Source organism: Periophthalmus magnuspinnatus, chromosome 4 (assembly GCF_009829125.3).
Source record: "Periophthalmus magnuspinnatus isolate fPerMag1 chromosome 4, fPerMag1.2.pri, whole genome shotgun sequence".
Lineage (NCBI taxonomy): Eukaryota > Metazoa > Chordata > Actinopteri > Gobiiformes > Gobiidae > Periophthalmus > Periophthalmus magnuspinnatus.
In genome coordinates this window covers 26,948,862-26,969,796 of record NC_047129.1, presented here as the reverse complement: position 1 = coordinate 26,969,796, position 20,935 = coordinate 26,948,862, and the positions used below count along the sequence as shown (strand labels likewise).

The 20,935-nt window shown below is 37.9% G+C and overlaps 1 protein-coding gene across 1 annotated transcript in view; it reads left to right on the top strand.

Annotated features, from left to right (window-relative positions):
* Nucleotides 1-20,935, top strand: part of mcf2l2 (MCF.2 cell line derived transforming sequence-like 2) — a 103,954-nt gene that overhangs the window by 81,280 nt on the left and 1,739 nt on the right. The window contains exons 28-33 of the mRNA XM_055221591.1: nt 4,128-4,214; nt 6,334-6,432; nt 9,333-9,404; nt 11,116-11,220; nt 11,895-12,004; nt 14,371-14,486. Coding sequence (XP_055077566.1) covers nt 4,128-4,214; nt 6,334-6,432; nt 9,333-9,404; nt 11,116-11,220; nt 11,895-12,004; nt 14,371-14,486 — 589 coding nt within the window. The remainder of the gene's footprint in view (nt 1-4,127; nt 4,215-6,333; nt 6,433-9,332; nt 9,405-11,115; nt 11,221-11,894; nt 12,005-14,370; nt 14,487-20,935) is intronic.

Here is a 20,935-nt window from a genome sequence, read left to right as displayed (position 1 = left end):
GGTATGTCTCTCTGTCTTTCTGTGCTCTTTATCCATCTCCTCATCCCTCTTTCCCCTCTCTGTCTAAATCCCCATTGATCCCTCTCTGACCACTCTGTCTGAGCTGAGTCCTACAGTGTATCACAGATGTAGCGTTCACAGATATGACGTTTATTGATTGAGTTAGCGTACGCGGTCGGCTCCTGTCACTGTCCGTTAGCGCTGTCCCTGCGACTGCTGCTGTACGAGGGCTGATTAGCACGTTCAAAAGTGTCAGTTTCACACCCGCGAGACGTGCTCATATCCACCTGTCATGTATAAAACTGCATTCAGCTGGTTATTTACACTTAAGACATGAAAAATTATACATATGAAATAGCCCTACATGTCATTTTACTGTCTTAAAAAACACAAATAGTTCATTTTAAACGGTTGGCAGTGGTGAAAAGTTATTCCTCAGTTTACTAACGTATAGCAGGCATCCCAATGATACGCTGCAGTTAGTTTATAAGTGCTTTTTGCAACTTTCACAGGCCAGAGTGGAGTTTTGCTGTCGCGGTAATGCTGACAATAGCTGGCATGCTAACAGCGCACATCCTGGTTCGCAGACGATAACATTTTATAATTAGGTGCAGACAGTACACAGTAGTCTCATTTTCACCCTAAGGTAGGACATTTTTTGTTTTATTAGATGAAACTTTAGATACAGCCTCTATAAGTAAGTGTTTTAACAACAACTAGCATGCTAACAGTGCACCTCCTGGTTCGTAGACGATAAAATACTTCATAATTAGTTGCAGGCAGTACACAGTGATCTCATTTTCACCCTAAGACCTGATTTTAAAATATATCTGTACAGGGGGAGGACATTTTTCTGTTTTATTAGATGAAACTTTGGATACAGCCTCTTTAAATAAGTGTTTTAACAACAGCTAGCATGCTAACTGTGCACATCCTGGTTCGCAGACGATAACACTTCATAAGTAGATGCAGGCAGTACACAGTGGTCTCATTTTCACCGTAAGGTAGGAAATTTTTTTCTTTTATTAGATGAAACTTCAGGTACAGCTTCTACAAATAAGTGTTTTGACAGAAGCTAGCATGCTAACAGCGCACGTCCTGGTTCGCAAATGATAAAATATTTTAGAATTAAGTGCAGGCAGTAAACAGTGGTCTCATTTTCACCCTAAGAGCTGATTTTACAATTTATCTGTACTGAGGTAGGACTGTTTTTTTGTTTTATTAGATGATACTTTGGATACAGCCTCTTTAAATAAGTGTTTTAACAGTAGCTAGCATGCTAACAGCACACTTCCTGGTTCGCCGACGATAAAACACTTCATAACTAGATGTAGGCAGTACACAGTGGTTTTATTTCAATCCTGAGAGCTGCTTTTACAATATATCTGTATTGGGGCAGGACATTCTTTGTTTTATTAGATGATACTTTGGGTACGGTCTCTTTTAATTAATGTTTTAACGACAGCTAGCATGCAAACAGTGCACATCCTGGTTCACAGATGATAAAACACTTCATAATTAGATGCAGGCAGTACACAGTGGTCTCATTTCACCCCTGACAGCTATTACAATATATCTGTACTAAGGCAGGACATTTTTTTTCTTTTATTACATGAAACTTCGTATACAGCCGCTTTAAATAAATGTTTTAATAAGTTGTATTCAGATGGAGGGCCAATATAAATAGAGAAGAAAATAATTTTGAATATTCACACCCAGAAATCCAGTTTATTTAAGATTGTGTCCATAAATTTGCCAACATAATTGTGTGGCTTAAAGTACTTTCGACTGACAGATTTATTTAGGCAGTGTTGGGCATGAAAATAATATTATTGAAGTAGAAGTACAATGTTGTGGCTCCTGAAATTTGTTAAAAAATATATTTGGGGAAACTACTGCACAACTAAGATTATATTATAAGTGTAACTGTCAGAAAGTAACATTTGATTTATAGTTTGAAGTTGATGTAATTGAAATAATTTAATATATTCAGCATAAATCTTTTGTGATCTGTAGTTATAAATTTACTCACAGTACGAAAAGGCTTTACTTAAGCAAGAGTAGTACTGTTACACTGTAAAATGCAGTACTTAAATAGGAGCAGTGGTGGAACATAAGGAAGGAAAAGTAGTAAATTAAAGTACTGTACTTAAGTAAAAACTGTAGGTATCTATACTTTACTTAAGTGCATTTTAAAGTGGATACGTTTTACTTTAAAATGCACTTAAGTAAAGTAAATTCACTACATTTCAGAGCAGGTATCTGTACTTTCTACTCCACTACATTTTTAGAACTGAAAAGTAAAAGTATACTCATGGTTGTATGAGACCTGCTAAAAAGTCTGAGGGGTTTATTTTTATCCAGGTCATAGTTTGAGCAAATAAAAATGTACAAATAAAAAATTGAATTGTTTCTGTTGAAGTATATACAGCACAAATCTTTAGACAGATCAGTGAAGCCTTATAAGACCTCAAACTCTACGCAAAAATACTTTTACTTTTTACTCTTTAAGTACATTTTTAAACAGTTACTTGAATACTTTTACTTAAGCATTTTATTTTTGCTCTGTTGTTTGTCCTTCTACTTAAGAAACAAAATTGAACACACCACTGTACAGGAGTAAACATATTGGGTCTGGAAACCACTCACTGAAGTACAGTTTTATAAAAGTACTACCCATCTCTGTATTTAAGTCAACTCCTCACAAGCGGCTGAGCATTCGTCCTCATGAGTTGTATAAAACCTGCTCACCCTGCAGTTTACACCTCTACACAAACATATTCTGAAGTGCACGTGAATGTTGTATTATTTAAAGCTTCATTTCTATCTTCTCTCAAATGTTTACGCCGGTGGACGTGTTAAAATGTCTACTATGCAAACTCAATCTTGAGAATTTTCGAGAAAACTGCAAGCAGATCCAAAATCTTTCTGACTATAAAAGTAGACTAGCATTTCTCTGTGTTTGTACATCTTCCTTGAACGTGCTGTCAGAAGAGATTGTATTCCAGCTGAGAGCACATAGTTTGACTCTGGGTCTCTAACCTACAGCCAGAGGAAGTGCTATTTTTAGATCGAAAGGTGACATCACTGTTGCCATAGTGACATAGTCTAAACCTGAAATGTAAAGTAAAGGTGTGGCATTTGACTTTGCAGTTTTACAAAATGAGCTGAAGCCGTAAGTTGCATCTAAACTGCTTTTTCAATAACTACATAAATATACTTCAGCGTTAATGTGTACTTTCTCGATGGAAAATAGCATTAAACACATCCGTACATCGTATAAATAACAAATACTTTATCTAGTACTTGCTTAGCGTTAGATGACACTGGACTGCGTTTTGTAGTACCATAAGTTAAAGGTGTGCGTGATGTTAGAATGTTGTTACCTCCTCAAAAACATGGAGTTGTGTTTTGTTTCATTCACATGTTTGAGTAACACTTTGTCTACATCTCCAAAGTTCAAAATGCTCTGTTCCACCTTGTGATGTCATGAAGTGGTAGTTTTCATGTTAACAGCTACTTTTTACTTTTTCTTCTGTAGAAATTGGCCATTCCAGGGTTGAAATTATCCAAAAGGTTCTACTGAAGGTGCGTGGAGTTTAAAAACATCTGGAGCACTTCCTGTTTTACCACATGACATCACAAGGTGGAACAGAGTGTATTCATTTTGAAAGAAGGACTCTAAGCCTAAATATGCAGGGTTTGTGTTAAACATGTGTGAATGAAACAAAACACAACTCCAGGTATGTTTTTAGGTGGTAACAACATTCTAACATTATTATTTATTTATTTATTTATTTATTTATTCGGTCATTACATTCAAATCAAACATTATTCAACTTGTATAAGGTTGTACATAATATTTCTATCATGACTTAAAGGGTTTAGGCTGAAGTAAAAAAAAGAAAAACTTATAATGCCTAACCCATTTTAATAATAACGCACAAGAATTCAAAGAAAACAAAAGCAGCAACATGAATTAGAAAATAGTGTAATATAGTCCTTTAAATATTTTTGCATTAAATTCGTCTTATCTTTAAAGGAACGCTACACCTCCTTCATTTCTAGCTGCTCGTGTCTCTACTGAACTCTTTGTACTAACTGTGGCTCGTCTCACTTCCTGTCAGCTGACCCCTCTGTGAGCCAATCAGCTGCTAACGCTCGGAAACGCTTCAGCTTACAGGGGCTGTCCAATCGGAGGTCGCTCCCTGCAGGTAACGGCTAAACCCCCCCCATTCAAATCAGTGTGGCCCATCCTCGCTCTCTCTGTGTCATTGTCAAGTCTCCATGTTACGTCTTTGTTTATGTTTCATTGTTCAAGGTCATTTTATACAGCAGTGTTTGTCCCTAATGTTTGTCTTGTTTTCTAGGAATTTAATCATGCAATAATAGCATAACAAGGTGGATTTACGGATTATTTTTGGTAAAGCAATGAGTCGGTTACCTGGTGCAGAAAGATTCTCAGAAAAGCAAACCAGAGCTAGCATTAGCCACCAAACTATGACAAAACCAGGGCTGTTTTGGCGACTTATAACCGCTCGACCACACGTGAGTAACGCCAGAGTCTTATAAGAAAACATGACCACACGCTGAAATTAGCACACATGCTAGTGATCGATAATAAACATTTCTTAAATCTGGACAAATCACATCCATCAAAAAATATAGTGACCTACAATAGTCTGGCAATGATTTTTATTTTTATTTTTATTTCATTAAGCTCTACAAATTTGACTGAATGCTACAGTATGTAACATTTTACCAAAAAAAAAGACTACATAAAAGCAGGATTTTTCATTTTGGTTGTGTTTATTCTCCTCATTCCGTCCCGTCCTCTTTTACCGTAAATGCTCCTAAACCATGCTGTCTTTGTGGTGGGACTTTACCTTGTAATCCCATTCATTTCAATTGAGAATTCAGAAAAAGTTTTGCCGCTGAAAAATGATATAAAGTAGATTGATTTGTGTAAAAGGTTCTATGTTGTTCATGTGACCAACAAGTCAACACTGCACCGACTCTCTTGGAAGCTTTAAAACGTATTTCTAGTCTATATAGAACTTATTTACTGCCAAGAACCAAGGCAAAATAATACAACTTGAATAGCGATGCTACATAATAACTTGAGTTGCACTGAACAATTTTTCCTTGACGGCTTTTAAGAGGAGGAGGTCCGTTTAAACCTGACTGTTATTTGGCCTAGAGGAGGAGGAAATGATGTTCCTTTGGCTCTAATATTCCCCAAATGGCATAAAACATATTTATCACCATGGACAATGTTCTGAAGTAAAGTTTTAATTCGATTTCCACGGAATCATGAAGGTGATGTGCCTCCAGATAGTTACATACTGTGCATTTAAATTAATGGACTTTTTATAGTGGAGCTTCAAATGTATAAACAACTATTTGTCTTCACACCCTTAACATCAAATTTGATCTTTTTATTTTGCTGCTCTATTAAAATGAATGGGATAGAACTCTTGGGCGAATGTTCCACCTTTGTTCCACCTCTCCGTCCCATCTGTCCGTTATATCTACTGAGAGACGATAGCGAATTGCAAATATCTCCTCTCCTCTGTGATCCTTCTCATCATCTTACAATCTGAAGAAACTGAGGAAACAAGGAGACGAGGAAACAGGACTAGAACTCTGTCAGGGAAAGGCGAGCTGTCGAGACTTCCACTCCTCGCTCTTCTCCGGTCACTAGATGGCAGTGTTGCGGGTTGCTTGGCTGCCCCCTGGCTCGCGTCCCCGGTGTTGCGGTGAGTTGCGTCAGTGCTTTTGTCTTAGTGGCGCCCGGCTGAGTGACGGCTGACAGTCTGACATCGCTCTGAAGGCACTGCTCCGCACGGCTCAGAAACAGCGACTTCAAACATATCCCCAGACACGGGCGGAGAGGACACATGGGCGCGCGCCAGGCATAGGAAGCGGAGTTAGGAATATAAAGGGGCACTATGTAACTTTTCTGGTGGAGTAACTGCCACCTGCTTGTATCAGTGTTAAGTATCTCCATAAAAGATACAAAGGTCAAGTTAGTGGTTAGATCTTTGAAGAAGCATCCCGAGACTGTGTAGTTTACTTTATTCAATCAAATCCATGTCATTTGTCAGTGTCATTTACTGTGTTTTTTTGTCATTTTTGTTTTATCCATTGAAAAACAATTAATGTTATGCAACTATCGCTCCATCTCCGTTTCATGTTCTCTTGTAAAATACATATTAATGCTTCTTGTGTACCTTTCTACTAATCACTGCCATGATTTTTCTACCTGCCTCCTCCACCTTCAATGCCCCGTCCCTCCCTTCTCTTCTCCTGGCTCTCCCTTCTGTCCCGTAGAGCCCACAGTTAAAGAGACAGAGGTCCCACGTCGTTTCTCCCTCACCTCCTCTTTAGCCACTTCCACTTCCTCCACTTTCGCCGCTCGACGAAACAAAGGTATCTCTTCAGTTATTTACTTTGAAATAACTACACTCAAAAAATTACTTAAGATTTATAGTAGCTCACTTTGGACAATTAGAACAGGACCAAAGCAAAATAATCAAAATAATGGGTATTAAACCAGTAGTGAGGATTATTTTTAGTAGCATCTATCCATGTTTGCTGATGTTTTCAAGCGTCTTGTCTCAAAAGTTACAGTTAAACTTGAACTTTAACGGTACTTCTTGTGTACTTCACGATTTCAAACAATACTAGCAACAGCACATAATAACGCAATACATATTTTGTAAAACCACTACATGCACAATTGATACTTTTCAGCTGATCTCATCAACATTCCCTAAAGGGGGGTTAAGCTAACTAGAGGCACTGCTCTGTCTGAAGCTCTGTTACCCAAAATTAGACTTTAATCATTTTTTTAATTTTTATTTTTTTAATCAAGAACAGATAAGTAATCAAAACCGTGAATACTGTGCTAGTTCACTTTTTCCAAATTCACTAGCCAAACTAATCTATACTCATTTGTAGTAAGTATTGATATTGTACAAGTAGGTATAAGCAAAAAATAAATACTGATGCTGCAATTTTGTTTCGTGAAAAAATTATATTCATTGCAATATATTTATTTATCCATATTTTGTCATAAAGTAACTTAGAGCTTCGAAGCAAGTAGCCACATATTAAATTGGTCAGATCTGGTGTAAAGAAACGCACCGGATTTCTTCTGGTTGTTTATTTTCTGAACACAAGGTCTACTGTAGCTCGTCACCCACTTCAAAACAAGAGCAAAACAGCAGTAGTCTCAACTCACTAGAACCAGTCTCCAAAAACCAGACCAGGAACTGACGATTAGAACTTTCATGTCAACTTGCCGGCAAAGCAAAACAAAAGCAGTAAAAACAGAACGACTTCATTTTAAACAGTTTGCAGTGGTCCAAAGTTACTCCTCACTTACCTTATGCACTCAGAGCATCCTAATTATTCACCACGATGAGTTTATAACCGCTTTTCGCAACTTTCAGAGACCTGCAGTGACGTAAAGCTAACAAGAACTAGCATGCTACAACACGCACTTCTTCATTACCGGACCATAAAATGTCCGTGTAATCCCTCAGTTGTCCAGGTGTGATCCATAGTAAAAGCTAAAAGTTAAATCTGTCAATCGAAACAAAAAGTTATCAGAGTGAAGACGTTTCGCCGCTCATCAAATCTGACCAGAATCTAAGCAGCGTCTTGGATGAGCAGCGAAACGTCCTCACTCTTACGACTTTTTGCCTGATTGACAGATTTAACTTTTAGCTTTTACTACAGACAATAAAATGTTTTCTAACTAGACACAGACAGCACGCATCTGACTTATTTTGACAGGACAAACTTTTCCAGGACAAAATGGGCGCAGGACTTTTAAAAAATCGAGACGTATATGTTATTAACCAGTTGTCTATCACTTTGCAGCAGAAACGGTGTATGTAGCTATTTCGCCTTCACGCACATTTAGCCTGTGTTGAAATGTATGAGATGCATAGAGAAAGCCAAGTCGTCTCTGCGAATCAAAAGCGTGTTAAGGCTACAAAGTGCACATACGCTCTTTCATAACGGAAGGATGAGGTAATAATAGTTTGTGAAAAGATGACATTTGGGGTGACATTCAGGGAGCAGTACAAAAGCAGTTTAGCTCATGAATACAGATGTGCAGTGTTAAGAGCCACGCAGGGCCACGGCGTGATTAAAACCACCGCTCTCCAACTCTTATTTCGTTTATTTACAATCTTCAAAAGGAAAACCACAGCTCTGTATCTATACATGCGATCAAATGCTAAAGAACTTTGGCACTTGTCAGCCTGTCTGGTGAAAAGTTTTGAAAGTTAGATAAAACTTTAGTGGAAAAATAAACTTCTAGCCTGGCAAAAATTCTGCAGTTTATAGACAGCAAATCTAACATGTTTTAACAACTTTCTATAGCTCTGTGTACAACTCGCTGAAATGTTGAAAATGTTCTTAAAGGTGGGGAGTTCAGAACCTCTTTGTCTCCTTGGAAATGTTATCGCTTTGCTGAAATATTCCACAGTATGGCATTAGACGGGTCCTTTTTGCGTGTGAATGGGGTCACCTGTCCAGAGAGCTGACCTGTAACTCGGCTTAGGTTGTGCATCCGCTTTTCTTCATGGAGATAGATTGTAGGTTTAATACCGCACTACGGGACATTACAGGCAAAGCAATTACATCTCCATGGAGACAGACCAGAAATGAAGAAGCGGCTTGGATGAGCAGCGAAACGTCTTCACTCCTACGTTTTGTCCATTTTATTTAATTTTTTTGTGACTTAATGCAACGTTAATTACTCCATTATATCATCAAACATAATAAATGGTTTAAGTAGATACGTTTTTAATTAAAAAAAACATAATTTCCTTTGTGTTTTCATGTTCTACAAGTGATATCTAGAAGGAAATACTTTGTTTTTGCATTTAAATAGATTTGGCTTTGAAAAAAGTGCTGTTTTGTCAAGCCTCGACGAACCTCTTCATATATTTTTATATTTTTTTGCAGATTAATTATTCAAACAAACCATAGTACTGAATAGAGTCCTTTGTCTGCTACATATACAAATCACTGTATACAAATTAAATCTTATTATCACAGCGTACAATAGACCAAACCATACAATACAATCAACATATTCAACTTCTCGGCTAATATCTTTCCCCAACCCACTCATTATCATCAGAAGTTGAATCACGTCTCCGTTTTTCTAACTTTAGCCACAGTTTGAATAAGTCGCTGAGCAAAGGTCGCTATGAACACAGGAGCTGACATTTGCCTAGTATTTCTCCTCCAAGTCCTTTTTCATTTGCATTAAACTGATGATAAAAAAACACTGCACTGTCCTTGGTCAGGTCCGCTCTCCGCCAGTGTAAAGAGCAAGAGGCACGAGATTAAGAGCGACCCCACACCTTTCGGTTACGAAGGTATAGCCATCGGACGCATGCTAATTGTGATGCTAATTGTGAACTGGCTTGACAGTATTTGTTTTGGTACTTAGCTGTCAATTAGATGTGTGATTTATGCATGCATGTATGTATATTTATTCACATATATCAAACTATGAATGGAATTTATCAAACAATTAGCATGTTCATTTAGCGTGGGTGTAAATTAGCATCCAAGCTATAACCTGGAACTAGCATCTCTCTCTGTAAATGTTGTTTTTGTGCATAGATGTCTTCACCATACAGATGATTTTGCTGTTGTGCCGAGTCCCCGCCCATTTTTAGGTGAAAACATCCCGCTTCATTAGAATGGCGGTAAATATTGTATAAATGGTCAAATCTTTTCTACTTTTTGGCGTAAAATATCAAGAACCGACCATCGGAACCATGGGAAAACAGCCGCTCTTGAAATCACTGCCCATGAACGATAAACTGGATGTTTTAGAGAAAATAGGCTAACAGCTGATTAGTGGAATACAAACTCGTTCATCCATTTAATCACTAGTTTCTTAATGTCTAATAAGCGACGTAAATATGCGACTGTGTGTTTGATTATTGGATCCTAAATAAAGACCCACCTGGCCCAAGTTAACTGTAGCTTATGATAAACGAACCCACAGAAACTAACAGAAATCACTAAACTGTACAATGTAGACTGCAAATATTTCATTTAACTGTAAGAAATCAACAATATAAATACAAAATAAATACAGGACCTTAAGTTACATCCAAAAATAACACAATACAAACAAAATGTTCCTGGTGCAAATAGACTGGCTGTTTATTTTATGAGAAAAACCAATAAAACTTAGCACATAGCACTCTTAAGAATATACAAATCATAATCATTTAATGTATTTATATTTTGATTGCCAGGTCATTTATTCTAAAACATGAGAATAAGCAAGTGTTATGTAATGAAATATGATTAGCATTGGGGTCCGGTCGGTCGTTTAAAATGTTTACCGTACTTTGCGGGTCCTTTGTGTCCCTTCTATCATTGACTACACTATATAAATCAAAATTGTAGTTTTTGGGCGATAATTTGAAGTTGTCATTTCAGCGTACAGTAAACGTTTTTTGTTTTCACCCAAAAAAGGGCCTTTTCACAGCACAGGAAGTGACACATGGCTGAAGACATCTATTATCCCTGTAGCCCTGCATATAAAACCATACCATATCCTGTCATTTGTGAAAAAATATACAGTATACAACATATACAGATAAACTATATAGTAGCATAAATCACGGGTGGGACGACTGCAAGATTCCAGTGGCGAAAGTGACAAAAGTCCTAGCTTAATTGTATTTTTTTTAATATTTTTTTCTCGTGTTTGGCATGCTACAGAGTGGGCATGGTGGTGTTTTTAGTCTGCTCTGTTTCGTGTTGTGTAGCATGGATTTGTTTTCTTGCATGATGATTTGCTCAGTTGGTTCAATCTCACGCTAATATATTGCTGCTATTGCCACCTTAATTGAGTAAGACATTTCACGGCCCATGAATGTGTGAGTGTCATTCTCATAAGTGGTCGTCAGAGAGAACTATATGTTTCATTTGTTTGTTCACATCATAATTTCTTTGATTGTTTTTGGCTTGGTTGTGGCATGATCTTGTGTTGTCTTGTGCATTTTGGATGTGACATAAGCTGTAAATAGACGCTTAAACGGGAGGTTGGTTGGTTTTGTTCAGACACGCTGCGCGGTGCTATGGCTTCAGTGAGGAAAAGGCAAAGCATCATCAGTGATACAGGGGCAGGAGCTCCGAATACTGTCCCCAGATCTACCTCCCAACCAGGTAATGCAGGTTTCAATGGTTTTACAGGTCTCTGCAGTGTTGTTTATTTCTTTATTTATTGTGATAAAACATTTTTTCTTCAGTAAAAAGACCAAAACTATCACTTTTACAACCTCATTTTTAAAAGATGTTTCATTCTCTTCCTATAGAACGCTTTGTTGAGGTGCACATCATCTGCATAATCTATAGAAATATAAAGTTAAAACCATACTTTGGAACATTCTCCATGAACGTAGATGGATTTTATACTATACTGTAATATGATTTTATTTATTTATCTTTATTTATACATGGAGAGCCCAATGAGAGCACTCAGACGCTCCTTTTCATAGACGCCCTGTTCAATTACAGAAAAAATCCAAACAAAACAAGTAAGTACATAAGACCTTAAGTTATAGGCAGAAACAACATTTCCATGGAAACAGGCAGGTGCAGACCTCCTACAGGCGAAGTAAGAGCCAGGATTGTTGAGATACAAGCCCACTCACAGGATGAATATGTTTTTAAGAGAAAAAAACAAACAACAAAAGCAACATGATATAATTTTACTCTTTTTTTGGGGGGGGGTGGTACGTTTACGGCTTTGTGACCTTTCAACCATTTTGGGACATTTTAGATTGCTTGATACTTTATAAAATCCTATTAAACTTCCCATATTCTCTGTGTCTCTCCAGGCTGGACGCAGCGTCGTCTCCCCTCCATGGACACAGAGGACTTTGAGACCATCCCGTCCAGCGCAGAGGAATCGTCCAACTCTTCAGAGGAGGATGGCAACAACAAGAACGTGAGGCCATATATCCTACAACATGTGCTTTATTCAGGCATTAGTTATTACAAATATGTTAGTTATCGACAAAATCGAAAATATCTAAACGTTCAAACATCAAATATGAATTGTGACACAAAAAGTGTCTTGACTCTAACACAAAAGAGCAGAAAAATCACATATTTTTTTTAAATAAAGTACATATCTTGCATAGATCCTCCACCTCTGTCTATAACTTAAAATAATATTTGGATTGGAAAAAAGATTATTCAGCCCAGATTTTTCTATAAATACGCCTTACATGAGGACAAAGCAGTTTAAATAACCTTAAAAACAGTAGGTGCATGATTGCTTGTTAGCATTGTAAATGGTAAATGTGTATAAACTTTAAAAACGCAGAAATATTTGGTAGGAATCATGCAAACATCAGGTATATTAAACGATAGCACTTTTATTTAGCAAGTTAGTGGCAACTAGTCCACAATTCTTTCACGTTTTAGTCCCTTATCACAAGCAATATCCCTAAAACAAAATAAAAACACACTTATTTCTTGCACTACTCTTTTGTTCTTTCCGCTGAATAGGGCAGTACCACAACCCAACCTGCATGTCCTACATACAACTCCACTTTACACCTATAGTTAACGGCGTATATGATATTAATACATTCATTACTGACATTCGGGAAGTTCACATTGTCATAGTTAGAAATGCAATCCGACCTGACCCGTTCCACTGGAGTTAGCTCGCCCCATTAATCATCACATCCTCGCATCAGTCAGTGTCCGGAGGCTCTAAGTGTCTACGCACGTCCACTCGCTCCCATTGTCCCTCAACGGCTCCCCCTACCCCACGGACGAGCCCTCTGCTGGTTAATTACTTCCCACGGACGCACATCTCATTAGCGGTCCGCACTGACGACTTGACATTTAAGAAGCGAGGGATGAGAGAGGAGATGAGGGGGAGAAAGAAGGAGAGCGCGGGGTCTTTCTGCGGCTATTAAGATACGTGTCATGTAGCAGCCACTGGAACGCGGAAGAGAGCGAATCAAAGTCGTTTTGTTTTGTATCGGTATTAGAGATATTAATTGTTTGTGAAGGGGGCATATGCGGTTGTTGCAATGTCAGAAAAACAAGATGCTAAGGGAGAGTTTTGCTTGGGCATAGACAGGAAAACGTAGGAATACTTGGTAGATTTGCAGTTTACGGAGCAGTGTGTGAAAAGGTGAGGTGAAATAGCTTCGTAACTAATGGTTGTAATAAATGTGGATCGAGAAACATTCAAATTGGGAACTCGGTGACTCAGATTGTAGAGCGGGCACTAGTTAATAATAAAATCCAAACTAATCATGTATTGAAAGTAATTTAGTCATCAATAAAAAGAGGTTGCTTTAACAATTTGATTTTAAAACATTGTGTTAGCTGTAAGAATATGTTTTATGACCCTGAGAGAGCGTCGTTTAAAAAGACACAGGGAGCATGTAAATATGTTTTTTGTAATGATGAAGCTTTTTTATCTGGCCTCGAGTGACTTATTTTTTTCTTTATCTCGGGCGACAGTAGCTCAGTTGGTAGAGTGTTTGTCCACTGATCCGAAGGTTGGCGGTTCGCTCTCCAGCTCTCGGTATAAATATCATTGGTAGAGGTCTGTGTAATCTCTCAGTCGTCCAGATCTGGTCCATCGTAAAAGCCGAAGTTAAATCTGTCAACCGGACAAAAAGTTGCAGGAGTGAAGACGTTTCGCTTCTCGTTCTTCACTTCTGGTCAGATTGGTGGTGGACACTGCCTTCATCATCATTGGTAAAGCTGTCAGACCCATTGACTCACAGGTTGGCGGTGCGATTCCAGCTCCCACAGATGAATACTGTCGTTGTGTCCTTGATTCAACCTACCTTAAGTGTCTGCGTACACTGATGTATAAATGTGTGTGTGAACTGGTGAGCGACTCCTTGACGTAAAGCGATTTGAGTGTCTAGAAGGTGGAAAAGCGCTTTATATTCACAGGCCTTTCACAATCCAAATGACTGACCCATTCATTTAAAAAAAAGTAATTCTGTAAAATAATTGATTAGCAAAATAATTGTAAATTGCAGCTCAGTCAACCCATTGGCAGCTGTAACTTCAGAAGTATCTTACCACCATTACTTAATCAGCAGCCTAGTAGAACGTTTTAAGAATTACTACAGATTTCCTCAAATTCACCAGTAATTGACGAATAGGACCTTCAAATCAACTCGTCGGTGTAGCAAACAAGTGTCACATACAAAAGCAGTGACGTTAATAATAAAACATAAACAGTTACAAGAACAACAAAAGGTGTCAACTCTGAACTGAACTGAATACTGTGCCGTTCTGATATGTGTCCGTTGTGCGTCCACTCCTCAGGGGGACAGCAGTCGTTATCGCGTCCAGCTGACCTACGAGTCCCGTGACCCCCGCGACCTCTCTCTGGAGTCTGGGGAGATGGTGCAGTTCCTGGAGGAGGCTGAGAACGGACAGTGGTCAGTTACATTTTAGTGTCACTTCTGGCTACACTTTACGTTACAATTATGCCTTTTTTTCTGCCATCTTTCAAAAATCCCAAACTATATTAATTCTAGTTTAAATTACAGACTTTAAACCCAATTTTCTGTATATAGATTTTGTATTTTCTGTATATTGTTTTCCAATCTCTTCCTCTTCTTAGTCACGTTTACCGGTACTTTTTCATCATAGCTTCACGCAGGTCAACATAAAGTGCGTCGCTTTTACTAATTTGTCATTAAAGCTGCACAGTGACACTTTTCTTGTGAAGAGTCTCCCATCTGCCCGTCTTCATGTAGATGTAATTGCTTTGCCTGGAATGATCCACAGCACGGCATTAACGCATTATTAGAGCATTTTTTTTTCATATCAGCCGTTTTATTGCTTAAAAATACCTTGAAAAAAACATGTATTCTTACTGTTTTTTCATGGAGACGAGTTTAATACTTTGGTGTGAATCGTTCTAGGTTGATTAAAAATGGCTCCATAGAGACAAGTAAATGCTCTCTACCAGAAAAGTTACACGGTGCAGCATTAACACCACTTCATAAACTTTTCTAGGTCCATTTCAAAGTATTGTTCTCCTTCACTTTCTTCACAGTTAAATCAAACAACTAGTACAACTGAATACGCCAAATACATCCATTAATTTAGATGTTAAAATAAGCTTGTATCCCAAAACTACGGTGTCCAGCAGGGTCACAAAACAGACTTGAAAGCAGGCCCCAATGAAAGCATGTGAGTTCAATGACATTAGAACCGATATTCTTCCACACACAGCCCTTTTAGTTAAATTGTTTATGACCAAATAAAGCACTTCCCTGTATTCATAAACAACATCAAACATCACATCTCTCTCTCTCTCTTTGACCAGAGACGGAAATACGAACTCCGCGATCGCTTTCCCCCCGAGATTAAAGCCCAAATTTGAATAAAAATTTAATCCTCCCCACCACTACAAAACGTGCCACTAATAGTCCATTCTCAAATCAAGGTCGGCACTTTGAAAATACGCTCTCTTTAGATGAATAATGAATACCTTTTATTTTACTCTACACATCTAATCATTTAAAGTGTTTTTTTGGGTGTTTTTTTTAATGTAAGGCGGAATACAATGTTTTTTGAGGTCGCTGAATTTCGGCAGTCGCTAATGCCGTCTTGGATAAAAGCGCTTTGAATATTCTCATTTTTCATCTGCTCATGCATTTTTCAAAGCTAAAGAAACATCTCCTGTCTCTAGCTTCTATGGGTTTTTTGCAGCTAAAAGGCCCGTCTCCCTCCACGCTTGAACAAAATGAAGAATTTATAAACCCCCGTCCCTTTTTTGTAGGATCAAAGTTATCTCGCAACTTTTGGAACTTTCCGGGCTCGATGGCGAAGGTTGCGACGGGATTTTGGGCATGTCCAAAATGATTTTACTGCTTGGTTTGGTTGTGTATGCGTGTATTTACAAGTTGTTGTTTTTTTTTCCAGAAACAGCTGCCTGGACTAGGCAAAGAAAGTATATATAACTCATTTAACATGCTACGAAAAGGGCTCATTGCCAACAATAGATCACAAAACAATGCATTTCTATAATATAAAATGTGCTGTAAAAACATAAAAAAAATTGTTTGTGATCCAAAGTTATTCCTCACGTTCCAAACATCTTCATAATTCACCACAATGAGTTTATAAGCACTTTTCACAACCTTCAGAGGCCAAAGCGGATTTTGGTAAAGCTTTTAATAACTAGCGTGATAACATGCACTTGCTGAATATTGAATAGTAAAAAAAAACAATTTTATAATTAGATGCAGGCAGAACACATTTTATTTTGATGTCAAGAGCTACTTATACAATATATTTGTAATGGGGCAAGACAAATTTTGATCAAATACGTGGGAAAAACTGCCTTTAACACATGGTCATACTAGTTCTATAATTCAAGACCATATTATATATATTATTCTTAATTTATACAGTATTGATACATGTTCTAGTCTAATAATCTAGTTTCAGTACTCGTTTTATTATCACCAATTTTTGCTGGTAAAAGGCCTATCCCCATCCACACTTGAACAAAAACTCTGTCCCTTTTTGTCGGATCAAAGTTATCTCACAACTTTTAGAACTTTCCAGGGCAGACAGCGAAGGTTGCGACGCCATTTTTGGCATGTCCGAATCGATTTTACCGCCCGGTTTGGTTCTGTATGGATGTATTTACAAGTCTTTTTTTTTTTCTCGTAAACGAGCACGTCCCCCAGAGAAGCTGCCAGGACCAGATTTAGATTTCCATTTCACACTCGTCTCTCAGCGCGCGCTCTCTTCTCGTGTAGTGTATTGGTAATGATAGCACACCCAGACACTAACAGCCAGCGCAAAGTCACAAGATGGCAGAAATGTGGTATAAAAGGGGATTATAAAGCAATGTACTTGTGAAGTTGTTAAAAAAGTACCCAAAAGCCTGGACCCACGTGTCTGCTGGTGCTTTTTTTTTTTTTTTTTTTTTTTATAATTTGTAGTTCTTAAAAGGGGAAGCTGAAACGTGGTCTATTGGAACAAAGAATACATATAAGCGTTAAAGGTGTATGTAACTTTTCTGGTGCAGGGTCTTGTCTCCATGGAGTGCTAATTGTTTGTCTGGAGTGTTATACAGTGTGGAATTAAACATTATCCATCTTGCATGAAATTACACTACAAAACATGCATCCTTGCCAAGAGCAGGATTGCCTCTCCATAGATCAAACCTTTGGAACATTCTGTAGTAGGTGACAGACCCTCCTCCAGAAAAGTTACACAGTGCCCCTTTTAAAAACATTAGAAAAAGAAAGTTACTATAGACAGTTAAGTGTGCACATTTTGGGTAAACAAACTCATATTTTTCCATACAATTTAGTAGTTAACAGCCTAAAATTTATACTAAGCTAGCTGTAAAAAGCATATATTTAAAAACACATAAATATATATACAGATAACACAATGCGTAGGAAAAGAACAATAAAACACCAACATATCCTGTTTAGTTGCTATTAAATGCCAGGGAGAAGAGGTGGGTTTTTAGTCTAGTCTAAAACTGCTTTAAGTATCATTAAAACACAATATTTGCACACATTATTTACTAGTGTTAACCTTTAAACCTCTGGGTGGGTTTTCTACAGTCATTCCCATTGCAAAACAGTAGCAAGCTTATCCTCCAGCTTGGTACTCTTGGGTTAAGATCCTGGCTCGGAGCAGGGTATTCAGGCCATAGTCATATAGTAAAAATACTCTGTTGTTTCTTTACTTGAAAATCTTTTTTGATAGGTGGTGTTGGAGTTAGGACATCCGAGACATGCATGTGCAGGTACCTCGATATAGATCAGACAAATCCCCAAACTGTTACCCCACCAACTATTTTGCCCTATAGTTACCATAGTAGTTGTCCTCTTGCAACCTATAGTCCCTAAAGATTTCAGATACCCTTTTACAAACAGGCATGATTATTATCCCAGACGCTTATATTGTAGTAGAAATAGAAGGTGATACTGTCTTTCAATATAAAATGTTTCTCTGTACGTTTCATCCCATATTTTGTTTATTTTTCCAGCGGTATTGTACAGAATGAAATGAATTGAATGGGTCCTGGGGCTTTTCTCTTGCAGTTCTCTTAGAAAAGTCTGTTTGTGTTTGTCGTATTGTGCTTTTTAGGCATATAAATATAATATTGTGATAATAATAATAATAATAATAATAATAATAATAATAATAATAATAATAATAATAATAATAAAAAAAACTGTAAAAAAAATACAATACACACCCAGAAGATAAAATACAAAACAGAAATACAAAGAAAAAAATGCACACATAAAAATAGAAGACAATTTATAAAAAGACATGACGATAAAAGTGAGTTTAAGACGTGATTTAAAAGATGATACTGATGGTGCAAGCCTCATCTCCTCAGGCAGGTCATTTCAAATCCAAGATGCCCGGACCAAGAAGGTTCCATCACCCTTCGTCCGGAGCCTCGACTTTGGAACAGCCAACACGGGCCTGCCTGAGGATCTAAGTCTGCAGGAGGGCTCGAATGGGGTTAAAAGTTCTGAAATGTAATTTGGTGCAAGACCTAAACAAGCCTTAAAAGCGATCAGTAAAATGTAAAATGCACAGGCGGCCATCTTGTATGCCAGTTCATCACGTGTACTGTGCATCCAGTGAAGAATGTGTTTGATGTTCTAGGCTAGTGAAGAGTCTTAGGACAGAGGAAACAGGACTGGTGCCGTCTAGTATCCTCCAAACAGCATCTGAAGGAGGTCACTCTCTTTCTCTCTCCCCTCTCCCGTCTGTACAGCTCGCCCTAACCACTGCAGTGCGCGCTCTGCTCTGCCACTAACTTACCCTTTCACAAACGTATTCCTCCTCCCTCTTTCTACACACTTCTACTACAATCTGTTGAATCCCAGTTCATTTTTTCGCAGCGCAGAGAGCATCGGTTTGTCAGAAGCACTTCCTTTGCCCAGATGGAAGAGACTTAAACCACATCTGTAGCCATTATCAACGTTATATTAACAGACACATATTATGCAAACTTTTTGAGCCTTTAACAATGTCCTTAACGTAGTATTTTTCTTTCATTAATAAAAGGTCTTGCTCTGAGCCCCAGGAATCACTTTGTTACAGAACACATGTAGAGACCCTGTGTTCGGAGTTGCATATGTGGCTAGTTGTGTGTGTGTGTGTGTGTTTTTTTTTTTTTTTCGTGGTCCATTCCCACTGCTGCCAGATGACAATATAAGGCGCCGATCTGATGGAACATGATTTGAGTTTTCTATGCATAGCCATCATTTAAAGGTAGAAAACATGAGATTCCAAAGCAAAGGTACTCAAGAGCATGTTTAAAGGCCAAAAACTGTATAGACAATGCATAATATGTGTCCATTTAATTTTTATTTTTAGATTCTTGTTAATTATAGGAATCTACAAAATATGTTAGTGTTTAGGAGGAATCTACTAAAATATATTAGTGTTTAGGAGGAGGGAGTAGGAAGCAGTTTTGCAAAGGGCCACATTCTCATCCCTCTGCGTTTCACACACTGCCCCCTAGGGACTGGGAGGGAGGGTTTGTGCATAAAAGTTGGAGCAGAACTTCACAGTTTTGCTTGTGAACTCAAACGTTACTGCACGAGTTTATCACTATGGGGAATGTTTCTTATTACCCATGATCCTCTTGGATTTAAAAGTGGTTATTATTTTCTAATACATTTCAAGCCACGCCTACTTTTGATAAACGTCTAAGTCTTTTTCTGTTTCACAAAATGACTGATGAATAATTGCTCCCATTTAGTGTTAGTAGTGTCTTTCTTACAAGTATGAAAGTATAAGGGTAATTTCACTCTACAATTGTACTCCCGGATGTAGGCCCGGATAATGGAAATAATAGAGATGGAATGGCTGCAACGAGCAAATCTCAAAGGCTGAACTTAATCGAAAATAGAAAATGCTTTGTAGAGAACCCTATGCAATCTCTAAAAACCTGCTAACCCTGTATTTTAGTCCTTAATAGAGATAGACTGATACAGGCCGATATTTGCACTTTTTAACAAATCGGCTGTCGACCTTAAATCTCTCATAGAGGCCGATATGTATAACCAGGTGCCTTTAAGAGCTTTATTTGAACACTCTGTAGTAAAACAGTTTTGTGGATGAGTTTGTCGTCATTTCAAACACGTAATTTAGGGAAAAACCAGCCGTGCATATCGGCCCAAAAATATCAGACTTTTATCAGCCATTGGTTTCTCTGGATTCTAAACAATCGATATTAGCATCAGCCATGAAAAAAAACAAATTGGTCGATCTCTAATACTTTTCAGAAATGTTCTCAAATGCATGTGATTCTCGCTTCTATACGCACTGAGTTGATGCTATGCTTGGGTCCACCCCCTTTAAACCAGTTGCTTTTGAAACACATAAGGAATGAAACATATATTATGGTCTTGCCCACACGATAAACCACTTAATTTTCTCTGATACTTCTGCATTAAGCATTGATACATTTAGCATTTGGTTTGCCCCCATAGTCAGATCCTTCTCCAGTCTATATGCGCACTGATTGCCCGTATGTCTCCACCTCCTCATACCCCTCCTCCCCCTCCTCCCCCTCCCCAGGCCTGCTCTTTAAGGCTGTGTTATTGGCATGCACTCCTGGCTGTACATGCCCCGTCAAAGCCACTGTATTTAAGCCACTGACAGTCAAAAGGAGTGTTACATCATAATTATAGCATGGAGATTACAAAACTAACTAACTAATCTAACTACAAAACTTACACCAAAAGCAGATTATATTGAAAACAACCTTATGTTTTGGGTCTGTTATGTAAAAAGTGTTTACTGATTGCAGGACTTAATAGCATAATCAAAGCATCGTAATAGCTTAGAAATAGCATAGCAACAAAATATTAGTTTT